Raw genomic sequence first — 13,533 nt, 5'->3', positions numbered from 1 at the left:
ATATGCATTCAAGCTTTAAAACTCCCTTTTGCAAAGATAACAAAACGCATAACTGTCATAAACCTGCATTTGCCACTGAGTTTATTTTCATAATCCAGTTATAAAATCCCATTGAATGCTAACTACTGGAGTTGGCCTAAAAATAAGTCTTCCCTGCAGCACTCTATTTAGCTGAAGATGGTCTATAAAAAAAAGGTCAACGTCACAAGCTCTGCCAATGGTTTGAAGTGGTATGCACTTCCTCTCTCCTTAATGGGCGTGGTCATTGCATATTACTTTCTTCTCGGTTGGATCTACTAGCCACTAGATTTTCTAGTTTCTATATTACATGATGCATTACTATAAATAAAAGGCCCTTCACACAAATTATACATTTGTATCTTGTCATGCAATAAAAATCACATACAGCATAAAAGCATTTTTATGGTTTATGTTAGCATAAAATACAGTATCAACTTTTGGGACGTTGGGTGCTTGTTGGTTTAACACTCTGAAAGGGGCCGTTTTGCATGACTAACTTTTACTTTACTGACATACAGTATATGTACTTTTACTTGGACATGTCCCCAATAGGGAAAGGGAAGTTTGGGCTCCCCTGCTGGAGCTGTTGCTCCCGCGACCCGACCCCATATAAGCAGTAGGCGATGATTTATTGATGATGATGAATATGTTTTACATTGTAGTACTTAAATGAAGGATATTTTATTGACTAAACCCACAAATTATTTTTATTAGCTATGAATGCAAACTTCAAAGCTACAAAACATAATCGACTTTGCACTCTAATCTGGAAAATATTTGTGTACTAACATGCAGCTCAGTTGAAGTTAGTTTGTCTATATTTTACTTGGCTAATTGACATTTGAAGGTTGCCTTCAAATGAATGATTTGGGTGGAATATCACAAACAATACATTTGTAAACAAAAACATGCAGTTCAAAGTTTGCTGCTTTTCATTTGTGACGGAATAAGCGAGATGTCTTGTTGAATATCAAAATTGCTACTTTTATTTGATGGTAGACTTTCCCATTTATTCTGCAATGCTGTTATCTTAACCTGACATTTACCTTTCCCCCCTCGCACCAAGCTCAGTGCATTGTTTCTGTATGCTCTTAATCTTTGGCACAATGGGTGAGTATAATACAATTCTATATATACATTACACCACCGACTGAGGTTATACAATTTGTTCCCCAGGTTGCATTATATATACGCCGATTCAAAGTGCACCATGACTTATCAGATCATCAAATGCTGCTCTATTTTGAAAAAAACGCACCGATAAAGAGCACCTGAACTTTAACACACAGCCAGTAGACACGGATGACTGGATACAATCCTCTCCCTTTTTTGGACTTCACTGGAAATACAAAGTGGTCTATGAACACCTACATCAGCTCCTTAAAATAACCTTTTCCCTTGTATCACAACAATGCCACATTACATCAGTCAGCGTCACACCCTGCAGTCACACGCCAGACAACCTTTCACTCAGTGCCAAACGAAACCACGGGGACGGAGATATGTTAATGCCTGGGAACACACATGCGTTTTTACCCATGTCATAATGTGGTACTGTTCATCTGAATTACAGTGCGTCTTTTATTCATTGCCATAAGACTTCATTATGACTGTGTGTTCCCTGAAGGCATACATGTTGACCTCAGGCTATGTTTAACAATGCTAGTAGTTATGGCTGGGAAATAAAGTGCATTCAGTTTGCCTTTAAGTTCATTGTATTAATGTCTATAGTAGGGGCTTCTGGGTAACATACTGAGTAAGGAGACCAGCCTTCTCAAGTGTCAGTGATTCCTTGGGTGCCATCTTTCCATTATTGCCATTTCCTATTGTGTCCAGGGATTTGAGTTTCTATTTCACCTAACCTGCATGTCTTTGGAGGAAACCAGAGCACTTCAAGAAAAAGCAAACTACATTGAATGACATCAGGGGGGCAGCATGAGGCATTTCATTTAGCATTAGTAAGTATCGTCACATGATCTCTCTCACATGAAAAGCTGAACTGGGCTGTGCAACTCAAGGACAGCCTCTGCCTTCCCTCCTCTTGTGATCGTGACTCTGCATTTTAGTAGGGGATTGCCTGCCTTACATGAGCCCAGTGACATCACTGACATTCGACTCCAGAGAGTTCACCTGCGTGTGCGTGCATGTGACAGTTGGAAACGAAGCGGGGGAGTGAAGCAGTTCAGGCCGGCTTGCACAACAGATTGCATGCCAATGCCTCCCTTAAAAAAAAAAAAAAGGCCAAGTAGTTCCAGTCATGTGCTCTGCAGTAAGCAACACCACTTATTCTAGTCCCGAGGGCAGAGGCAGCCAGTGACACAAATGGCATGACAGCACCTGATGTTACCTCACAGTGAAAGCCATGATACTGTTAAGTGTAATGCAGTATGTGAAACAAAGCCATTGTATCCATATTCCCTCTTTACTATGTTGCATGCTTTTTCCCTAGGAAGTCAGCTGGTGAAAATGCAAACCACTGTCTAACAAATCAGTGAGAATTGGTGAAAAGGGGACCTGTGTGCATGAATGAACATGGTCCTGCTGAGCGAAGCAGAAGCCTGTGCAGAGAGAGCGCAGAGGATTATTGTTCTCTTCAGCTCAGAGATGGCACTGAGGCCACAGAGGCCAACATGACCCCTGTGATCCGCATGTGACTCCTCTTTACAACTGCTAAAGGTCAGAATTCAGCTTGGCTTTGCTAAAAATTTCCAGAAATGGAAAAAAAAAGAGGAGAAAACATGTAGTTCTGGGTTTAAAAAAAAAAAGTTTATTGACAGCAATACATATGTATTCAGATTTTGCAAATAGTTAAGGTAAAAAATGAAACATAAATACACTTAAATATCATTAGAAATAACTTATATTGTAACAAAATAATTATTTTACTTGTGGCAGAAAACCAGCTGGCATAGGAAAAAACTAAATACACAGAATGTCTTCACTGGATGTGTAGCCCTTCCCTTTTTAAATGAGGACAATAGCAACGTCAACATAAACAATTGAATCAAATAAGTGAAATTGCAAAAGGTCCAGTGTTCCAACAAGTGCTTTGTTTCTGCAGAGAGAGGCCGAGGCCATGGTCCACTCAGCAGCTCCAATTTCTGGTTTCTCCCAACTTCTCCGACTCGTCACAGAGGCTTTACCAAACATACATGATATAATCCTACTGTACAGTGTCCGGCTTCACGTGCTTTTTGAAATTGCCACCTCATGACGATACAAGTGCCTCGCCATCCCATCTCGTTTGCCAAGGCTGACAGATGCAACTCCAAACAGCCTCGTCCAAAGTGGAAATCCATCCGCCAGCTCTTTTTTTTCACCCTCCTTCTTTTAAATACATTCCATGTAGACAGGGTCTTTTTTTCCTCCAAATTTTTCTTCCCCCATTTGCAGTGCTTTGGAATTTGATCTCTGGGTGGCAATGTGTCCATCAGGGTTCACACCACTCTTATTGCGCAGATACCAGTCCTTTCACAGGTTTCTGCAGCTGGAAGTTCATCGTTCGGGCAGGTTGATGATGGGTACCCACTGGTCCATACAGCGGCTCTCTCTGCAGAATCGGTTCACTTTGCTCAAAGCTGGGTCCTTCCATGATGTAGAATGTGGGCTCTGAAAAGATGAAGAAAAAGAAAAAAAAACTTTATTTGGTATCCTAAGTCACAAATAGTCCCTTAATGTGTGCAGATACAAGGTATTTCCCGTACAAGGAAATTCCTAGGTCATATGAGGGAGGTCACATAGAGAAACTACCGGCAAGTTCTCCCTCAAGCAAACATTTCACAACATTACAAGATTAATTGAGCGATGAGGGGGAAAAAAAGCCACTTACAGTGACCAGGACACAGTGAAGGTCCATAGGTTCGGCCCCATTCTGTTTCCCTCCTCCGCCCAGTATTTCTGCCAGGCGCCGGGTGTTGTTGACTCTCAGGATGTTGATGTCATTCTCACAGCAGAAAGCTTGAATGAGGGTGAAGTGGATTTGCAGAGCCACGTCCTTCACATCTTCTTCATCGGTGGCCAGGATGCACAAAACCACATTATCAGGGTCCCTGAAGGGAGAAGGAAAAGAAAATAAGTATTTTTTTTCCATAAAGCAGAGCATAGACAGTGTACAAGGTCTGTAATGGCTCAATAACTTCGTGTTATAAATGTACAGTATATAGTACTTACACATTAAGTGACTTGGCAGCCTCGTAGACTCCGACTGTAATGCAGCCCTGTGGTAACGCGGAGGTGAGGACTTCTTCCAAAGCTTTCGCCACTGAATCCATTCTGCAAACAGAGCCAAATAATTTGACGTTAACATCGTGACAACTGCACCACAAAAACTTCCCATTTTTCTAGCTAACGTTAGCTGCGCTGCTAGCAAAACCAGCCGGCGTCGTCGTCGTCTCGAACCCAACTGACAGTTGGTTTCGACACGGTAACAGCCAAGTTTTGTTGTAGTTATTTACGCTTTAAATGGTTTTGACAGCTGAAGAAAAGTGAACCGGCACGTTCAAAACCGTCACGTCAAGTATCCTGATAGTTTTCCGTTCACCTTTAACCCGTGTGCAGCGGTTTCAAGTTAGCTAACGTTCGTTATCGAAAAGTGGAGTGTCTCGCGACACAAAGGACTGTCGGCTCAAGTTAACCAAACCGACTCCTGTGCTTTTATCTGTCGCTAACAATGCTGTTAGTAGGTAGAATGGCTGTTACTTTCACCGTGCATTAATATATTTAATGTATGGACCGCTTCTGCACGGCAATCAGTGTAGCAGGTCGACACCGTGTAACATTAAATATGCATCGCAGTTAGTCATAATCGATAATACTTTTTTTTTTTTACCTTTCTTGAGAATAATCCCCATTTAGTTCCTCAAATGTCATATTGTACATCAAATCCAAATCCCCTTCAGAGCAAAGCGAGTTGTCCTGGTATGTTCTCGACTCAACATACACACTATATCTACGGTCCACTGTGTGCTGCAACTGAGAGATAAATCTGGCAACTTCACATTAAAAACCGTCCGGGGCACAATGCGAGTCAGGCGCATATTTGCATATCTGTGATCATTGGTCGTATGCTAATACCTCGTGCGCGTGCTCTCACGAGGGATTGGACGGACACGCGGCAACGGGCGTGTCTGTCTCCAGGCCAGCTGGGTTACTACTGTAACTGCAGCTGCCTGCTGGCCTCCAACATTTGGACTACAAGAAAAAAAAAAAAAGTCTATTCGGTAGCCTGGCTGCAACACACACGACACCTCTCGACGTGTTATAATAATATACGGTATGTATTTCAATGGCGAACATCTAACAAACCTTACACAAAGACACAACTAATTTGACGACAATAGTGATTTCTGGCAACAACCTGAACATGGACAGGAATCCACATTTGAAATAAATCACTCAAAGTGAATTCATTTCCGTGTGCATAGAACATTAAACAAGTGATGAGTGAATAACTTGTTGCAGGACTCACCCTCGCTACCAGAAAAGGATGGACAGGTTTCAGGACAACTGCCTGGCAACGGGACGCTTCTGCAGGGAAAACTGTCCTCTGATTGGTCCGCTGTGGAGCGTGCGAAAACCTACCGAAACCGCGCGCGAGATCCAAAGGACTGGCGCGAGAAAAAGACAGGAGGAGCGTGCAGCCAACAACGGCCAGCAACGACCAAACTAGGTCGGTATCGCTCCTGGCTACCACTGTCCCCACCAAACACCATTCCGGTTTCCTTTATGTATTGTTCTTATAAACAAGGGTTTAGGGTTACAATGTAAATGTATAACTATGTCCAGAGGTGGCGGTCACCAGGATTTACCTGGGATGTGGGGCCACTTGCTGATTTAGTCTGGTGGTCAATAATATTTATAATAAAATAATCTAAAATAAAATGAGAAAAGTTAACAAAATAGGATAAAATGTCATCATCTCACAGGGGAATTGTAGCCTAGTATAACAGCAGTAAGGCAACAGCAGTTGCATGCTTTAAATTTCTCAATGCATATACATTGTCATCTATAAGCATGGGAATATATATGAAATACTGCATTCACCAACATTAACATCATACATTGAGACAAAAACAATCATAAATTAAGTAAAAGGGGGCAAGCTGCAATACATTTTTTTGAGGGAATGAAGGCCCTCTGATGGGTGGCATGAGATAACAATGCTAGAATTTAAAAATAAACACGTATTTGTCTTATCTGTATCAAGACAACCCGTTTCTGACACATAATACAAGTACATAATTACAAAGCCCTTCCACAATTAACACTTTAATACATTTACATGATTTTTTAATTACGCCATGCCAATTAATAAAGAACTCTTCAGTATCTTCAGTAATCTGTGATATTTTGTTATAGTTCATCCTCTCAATGTGACATAACTGAAACCTCATACAACATGTGCTTTCACAGTAATTACAAAAACACTGCTCAATATTTGGTTCTATTTTTATTTCCCGGTGGCTGTGAATGTCTGTTTTCACTATATCGTCTAAAAGTCTAAAACTCAAAGACATAAGTTACATTTGGACGATGAGGACTAAGTTAGGAGTGGAACTACCCATTGTTTTCATAATCAGGTAATCTGCTGAATATTGTCTATAGTCAATCGATCATTTTGTTTGTATTTTATCGATAAAAAAGGGAAAAAATGCCATATTCAACATTCCTATGGCCCAAGATGATGCATGAGCAAACAGTCAAAGGTCAAACGTATAGTTTAAAAAAATATATTAAGCAGAGAATCAAAACATCCAGAGGGATCAATTTTGCTTGGAAAATGGCCTAACAATGAATCAACTTAAGTAGTTAATTGATTGTTTAAACTCAACACTAGATGGATCTAGAGCAGGGAATTCATACAAAGAAATGAGTCAGAGAAGTGAGAGGCAGCCATGTTCTGGCCATGTAGATAGTATTATGAGATGTTATACTGCCCCTCAGTGGCTGCAGTCCAAACTCACAGAAATACAGTATACCAGTAATGTATTGTACAGGGCAGGCTATCAGTAGAGGAAAGTACCCTAGTCCATTTACTCTACTGTACTTAAGCATAATTCTGAGGTACTTTATTAACCTTTTGATGCTGCTTTGTTTTAGGGCTGGGCGGTAATTCAATATGAAAATGTTTCATCTTTCAATGGAAGCACAGTGTGATGAAATCATGTCGAGATATATCACAACATACATTTTTACATCATGATAATGAGAAGTATGCTAAATCAAAGTTCTTAGAAAATCTGATAATTGTGCCGTACCTTTCTTAATCTAGTTAAAAAAAGACTACCTACCTTCTTTTCATGTAACGTATCAACGCTGAGGTAATGGACAGTGACAACGATAACAAGTTTAACTTTATTGATTCACAAAATGTCTCTTATGTTGCTTATGTTCAGTACACCAATGCAGTTTCATCTGGGCTGTTCTAACAGGTAGTTTGATTCATTTTGATCACTGTACTGTAACAGTTTTTCTCAAATGCTAAAACACATTTCACAAACGTTTCCTCTATGTTCCCCAATGTCTAAACACAACACCCTTTTCTAAAGCTACATAAACACAACCACACCTTCTCACTTCAAAACTCAAACTTTCACACCAAAAGAGCAGCTCGAAGCTTTCAAAAATGTAAACACTATACACATCATTACACACTAAAGCAAAACAATTGAAAACACTGCTCAATTTGTGAGAAGGTTCTTTGTTTCATAACTGCCAATGCATATTTTTAGAAACTTTACAGTAACGGATCTTCTTAGATCTCTGTAGAGGATTAGGCATTTAGATTTGTGAGTTTCATATGAAGAGTATAAATCTATAGAAAATACTGCATGTACACTACTGTAACACAACTCAATGCAAAAACAGAATCTATTGCCCACAACAGTACTCTTGAAAACATGTTCAGGATGTGAAGTTTTTTTATTTAGTTTATTCACACCACACACACACCACAATCACTGTGCAGCATCATGTCGATGAGCTGCATCAGGCCACATCACCTCATCCACATCGCAGGCTATATTCTGTCTTGCCAGGCACCGCGGGAAAAACGCCCTGGAATGGCGCATCCATCCTTGGAAGGCTTCCACTGGGATGTCACCACAGGCCAGCTCCATTGCCCTTAGGAGGTTCTCTCTGGTGTATGGTTGTCGGTCATAAACCTTCCATCTCCACGATGAGAAGAACTCCTCTATAGGGTTCAGAAAAGGGGAGTAGGGTGGCAGACAGACGTTTAAAAACTGGTCACTGTTGGTGGTGAACCACTCTCTGATTTGGTTCGTTCTGTGGAAGCGGACATTGTCCCAAATGATCACATAAATGGGATGTGCAGGCCCAGGATGGTGTTGTTGGCGGTCCAGGAGGATGTCTCTTAGTTCCTCTAGGAAGGTGAGGAGACGTTGGGTGTTGTAAGACCCAAGGACAGCATGCCGGTGGACAAGCCCCTCTGAACCCATGGCCGCACAAAGAGTAATATTACCCCCCCGTTGGCCAGGAACCTCAGTGATTGCTCTTTGGCCAATGATGTTACGGCCTCTTTGCCTTCGTTTCTGCAGGTTGAAGCCAGCCTCATCCAGAAAGAGGTACTCATGACGTCTGGCCATTGCGTCCAACTGTAATATCCTCTGTGAAAATGTGAAAGTGCACAGGTGTTCAGAAGTCAATCAGGTAGCACAGTATTGTCCAGAAGTAATGTAGGCCACTGAGCAACACAGTATGTCCACTAACTGTACTGTGAACATGGATGTATACTTACTTGCACATACTCGTAACGTAGGTCTTTGTGTCGCGCAGAGTTGCGCTCAAAGGGAACCCTATAGACCTGTTTCATCCGCATCTTTTGGCGCCGGAGAACTCTGTCTATTGTGGCCAAGCTAACATCATCAATGCCCTCAAAGTTGACATTATCGGCAATGACTTTGTCTCTGATCTCCCGGAGTCTGATGAGGTTGTTCTCACGAACCATATCCACAATGAGGGTTTCTTGTGCCGCTGTAAATATGGCAACCCTCCCACCTCTATGCGGCATTCTTTCAACTCTAAAGAAAAAAACATGTGTTGTCAATTGACATGTTTTACAATAACAACTGATTTGAAACCAATAGACTACTTTCACAGGCTTGTAAAACTGTATTGTGACAAAGAAAGCAATAGAGTACAATACCTGTTGTGTTGTCTGAATGCCCTGATAATGGTGGCCACGGTGAACCTACTCAGGTTTGGACGGACTCTTAGTCCTGCTTCAGCCATTGTCATGCCATGGACAATGACATGGTCAATGACTGTTGCTCGCATCTCGTCCGTAATGATGGTGCGAGGTTGTCTTGCTCTTCGTCCTGGACCTTCTCCTCTCCCTCCTGGACATAAATGTGCATAAATGTAAATGTACTACAGATACCCTCTCCACCTTCAAGAAAACTCTTAAGAGATTTTCTCCAAGCCTAAATGCTGCACTTGACTTAGCACTTGACTTAGCTTAGTTTCCCTCACATTGTGCTGTTGTTTGAATGTTTTATCCTCGATTGTAAGTCGCTTTGGATAAAAGCGTCAGCCAAATGCATAAATGTAAATGTACCTTCTCCTCTCCCTTGTTGGCCTGCTCCTCTCCCTTGTTGGCCTGCTCCTCTTCCTCGTTGGCCTGCTCCTCTTCCTCCTGGAACTTCTCCTCTCCCTCCTGGACCTTCTCCTCTCCCTTGTTGGCCTCCTCCTCTTCCTCGTTGGCCTGCTCCTCTTCCTCCTCTGATTCGAACTCCTCTTCCTCGTTGGCCTGCTCCTCTTCTTCCACGGCCAGCTCCTCTCCCTCCTCTCACTCGAATTCCTCTTCCCCTGACTCTGCCTTCATCCATTGTATTTGTTTGGAATCTTCAGCAAACTGTGCACTCTGAACTTGCTTTTATACATGTGGTCACAGCATTAGCAACAAGTGTCTTCAATTTTGAGTCGTTGTGTGTAATGAGTGACGCCAGGTGTGTTCATTGTGTTCAAATATTGCTGACTGTGGCAGCCATTTTGCATCACATGAGCTTTCATTTGAGAATATGAGCAGAGTTCTTTTGCAACTTGTGTTTTAGCAAGAAAAATGTGTTTAGATTTATGAGAACGGAGGGTTGTGTTTTGTGAATTGTGTCTTCATGTGAAATGTGTTTATGATATTGGCAAATGATTGCTAGATTTAGTAAATGTGTTTAGACAACTGGTAATTTGGTTTAGAGGATTGGCTTTTGTGTTTTAGCATTTGAGAAAAACTGTAAATATCTGATAATTCAGGATGGGTGGACACAGAGATGTTGAGGGCGATGGTGGGATTTCTAGTCATATTTGTGTCTTGTCTTGCATCTGCTTGAAGCCACAGCACAGTGGTACGGATGTGCACCGACTGCCATCTGAGCTTAAACAAAAACTGTATTTCTTACCAGTTTTACTGACATAGCTATTGGTCAGACTAAACAAATTGCATGCCTTAACTCCTCCTCATGGCAACACTCAGTAATGTAACTCCTCTGTCTACTGATCAGTGGACCCTGCTTCAGAGCAGAAAACAAGCCAGGAGCTTTTCTTTTCCTTACAACCAGGTAGGCTCCAGTCCAATAAACGTACTAAACTTCGATTCACTCCTCACGATCAACTGAGGCATGGGAGCTTTCCCTGTTTGCTGAATCAGTTGAATATGGGTACATTTAATCTATTTTGGACACGCCAAAACAAAAAAGGGAAACATTTTTTTTTTTTGCCCCATCCATGGTCTCCCGGGCGGACAGCCACATTTCATGGAGTTTTTCCATAATGCCAACAAAAAATATGGCAACATAAATCACTATCTTGCTCGAGGAGTAATTACTTATACATGCTCACACATGTTTGTTAGAAATATCAACCTCATCATCTGAAAATAATACATGACATGTTGTCATAGCTTCATGGTACATAACTTACAGTTTTTCTCGATTGTTTACACACATTTTCTGAACGCATGCCTCATACTCTCAGAACTCTACACACAAATCAAAAAACACACACACAATGGGCAAAATCCCTCAATTCTCCTGCAAAATTAAACTTTACATTCAAAACAATTTTATTTCTTCTCAAAATGGTATTTTGTTTTCAAATGACACACACAAACAATCATATGAATAGACATTTATAAGAACCAGTTGAACACTGATGTGCTCAATGTAAAACACGATGAACACTTCTTCTCCACTTATCATAATGACTTAGGCCTTTTTTTGTTCAGTGTTACACTCACTACAGACAGTACATACATAAATGTGTTGTAAAATATTTTATAATATTGTTTTTATATATTTAATTTTTTTCCACAAGAATACTGTAATGTATACAGTTTTCATCCCAACCAACACAACGTTGCATATACAGTGGTCTACATACAAAACCAGAAGAATTGACTGTATACAGTTACAAAAAAACAACAACAACAACAACAACTATCCCGCATCCTCTCTTCTGTTTCGGTCTGGCCACAGCACCTCATCCACAACACAGGCAATGCAAGCGATGGCCAAGCAGCGGGGGAAATATCGCCTAGCATGGCAAATCCATGCTAGGCTCCTCCTCGTACTCTCACTCCTCTGGCTCTGCCTCTGTTGCCAATGTTGGCATCCATTGCTCCAAAACAGAAGAGCTCACCTGTTGCACTTTTATGCTAATGCTCTGATTGCAAATTGTAAAACTGTGTTGCAGGTGTTTTCCCATGTGATGAGTCAGTGTGCATAGTAGGGAAATTAACCTTAGAATTTTGAATGGCAGTGTGTTCCTTGTGAAAACAAGAGATTTTCTTCATGAAAATTGTGCCAAATGCAGAGAATTGTGTTTAGTGTTTTGAAAAAAGTGTGTTTTAAAACTGCAATTTGAGTGTAAAGCAGGAATTGTGCTTGCAGTTTAGCAGAGTTAGTTCAGGGGGTTGGTGCATGAGTTACATGTTGTGGTCATTGTGTCTCAAGTAGGCCTACCAGTATTTGTGTGTAAACAATTGAGAAAAACTGTAATTGCAGCAAAGCGACGCGCTCGAGAGCACTATTCGTTAGAATGCAAAATACAATTTCACCACTAGATGGGAGTCATTCTTACACACTGACTCTTTAAAGCATGGTATTCCCAGAAGCAACATACTGGTGACCACACCCAGAAACGCAAGTCACATTAGGCTCGTTCGAGATGAACTGCGCCGCCTGGAAAGTAGAGAGAGCAGGCGGAGCAGCAGGAGGTGCAGCCTAAGCTGCGCTCCAGTCGGACAGTTTCCATCGGCCTTCGAAGATTTGACAGGAAGTCATAGGAAAAGCTACATCCTTTTAGACGAGATCTGTAGGTTATCTGTAATTTGCGACCACATTTGCATTTATTCATATTTGTTCAAAAATATCTGTGGAAATCAGAATCAAAATATTTTAGTAATCCTTTGGGCAAATGTACAGCTGCAGTTGCTCCATAAGAGTCAGGAAAGAAAGAGGAGTCAAATAAGTATAAAAATATAAAGTATAAAATAATGCCAATGCATATTAGTAATGTATACATATAATGTATGTATATAAAACATATACGGTATAGTAGTGTATTAATACAGTAGTTATACTGTATTAAATGTGTATTTGTTTTTGTTTATGTCTGCCTCTTAAAGCTCTAGTCTACAAAAGGTATGAAAAAAGCATCCCCCCACACACCCCTCCCCTCTGTGCTCCTCTGAGCTCGTATCGTTCTCCCCTCGCAGCCTCCCACCTCCCTCTTATTTTACGAAAACAGTTCACCGAAACGTGTTTCTGAAAACATTTTAGGCGAGAAATAAGCTATGCAGTTGGTGAATCTTTCTTTATTTTAGATCGACAACATTCAGTTTAAAAGATTTTCGAGAGCGAGGCGGCGAGTCGAGCTGGACGCCTCTGATTAGCATAAAGTAGATTCGACCTCAACTTTATGCAAATGAGGAGCAGCCAACTCGGCGCGCAGTCTCTCGAAATTAGCCACAACGCTACCAGAATGCATTGGTGCATGGACACGTACCTGAAGACATCATGTACGAGCAAATAAAGGTGGTGCTGTGGTGGGGTGCAATTATGATAAATACATTCAAGAAACCCAGACGTTTTAATTTGAGCTGATGATACTGTCTGGGACTTAAAAACTAAATCCACAACAAGCATCCCTTTTTACATTCACATAATACACACATATAAAAAGTAGATAACGGCACCTTTTAGCTAAAAGAAATGGTTAACCTTTTGAGGACTGAATTTCTGTACCACATTCCTGTAGTGTCATGATCTGATATCTGTCGCCATATTGTCATAATGTATTGTGTTTAGCATACATAGTGTATACGGCACACACTTGACACCAAAAGTCATTGTAATAAGGTCACTGTAATGCAGAACAATATGAATTTTCTTTTTGATGCTCTGGTGGAATCATACTTTAAGGTGAAGCAACACAGTCCTTGAAATGCTTCTAAAATGATTTACTGAAGGTGTAGAATATAGGGAGTCAGGAATAGGATTA

At 41.0% G+C, this 13,533-nt stretch overlaps 1 protein-coding gene across 1 annotated transcript; it reads right to left on the bottom strand.

Moving 5' to 3' along the window:
• Window positions 1-2,769: 2,769 nt before the first annotated feature.
• Window positions 2,770-5,007, bottom strand: gadd45aa (growth arrest and DNA-damage-inducible, alpha, a). The gene is made up of 4 exons (XM_084007951.1): window positions 4,850-5,007; window positions 4,192-4,293; window positions 3,851-4,070; window positions 2,770-3,630 (listed from the first exon to the last, which is right to left on the bottom strand). The coding sequence occupies exons 1-4, from the start codon at window positions 4,897-4,899 to the stop codon at window positions 3,517-3,519; spliced, it is 486 nt and encodes a 161-aa protein (XP_083864077.1). The 5' UTR covers window positions 4,900-5,007; the 3' UTR covers window positions 2,770-3,516.
• Window positions 5,008-13,533: the final 8,526 nt, after the last annotated feature.

The sequence above is a fragment of the Eutrigla gurnardus genome (assembly GCF_963514095.1).
Source record: "Eutrigla gurnardus genome assembly, chromosome: 4".
NCBI lineage: Eukaryota > Metazoa > Chordata > Actinopteri > Perciformes > Triglidae > Eutrigla > Eutrigla gurnardus.
The sequence above is the reverse complement of the archived record's forward strand: the minus strand, read 5'-3'. Positions and strand labels throughout refer to the sequence as shown.

Coding starts and splice junctions, on each gene's coding strand:
- gadd45aa (XM_084007951.1), bottom strand. CDS start 4,899: ATGTACAATATGACATTTGAGGAACTAAATGGGGATTATTCTCAAGAA. Junction 4,071..4,191: donor GCTGCCAAGTCACTTAATGT/GTAAGTACTATA, acceptor TTCTCCCTTCAG/GGACCCTGATAATGTGGTTT. Junction 3,631..3,850: donor TTCACTGTGTCCTGGTCACT/GTAAGTGGCTTT, acceptor TCATCTTTTCAG/AGCCCACATTCTACATCATG.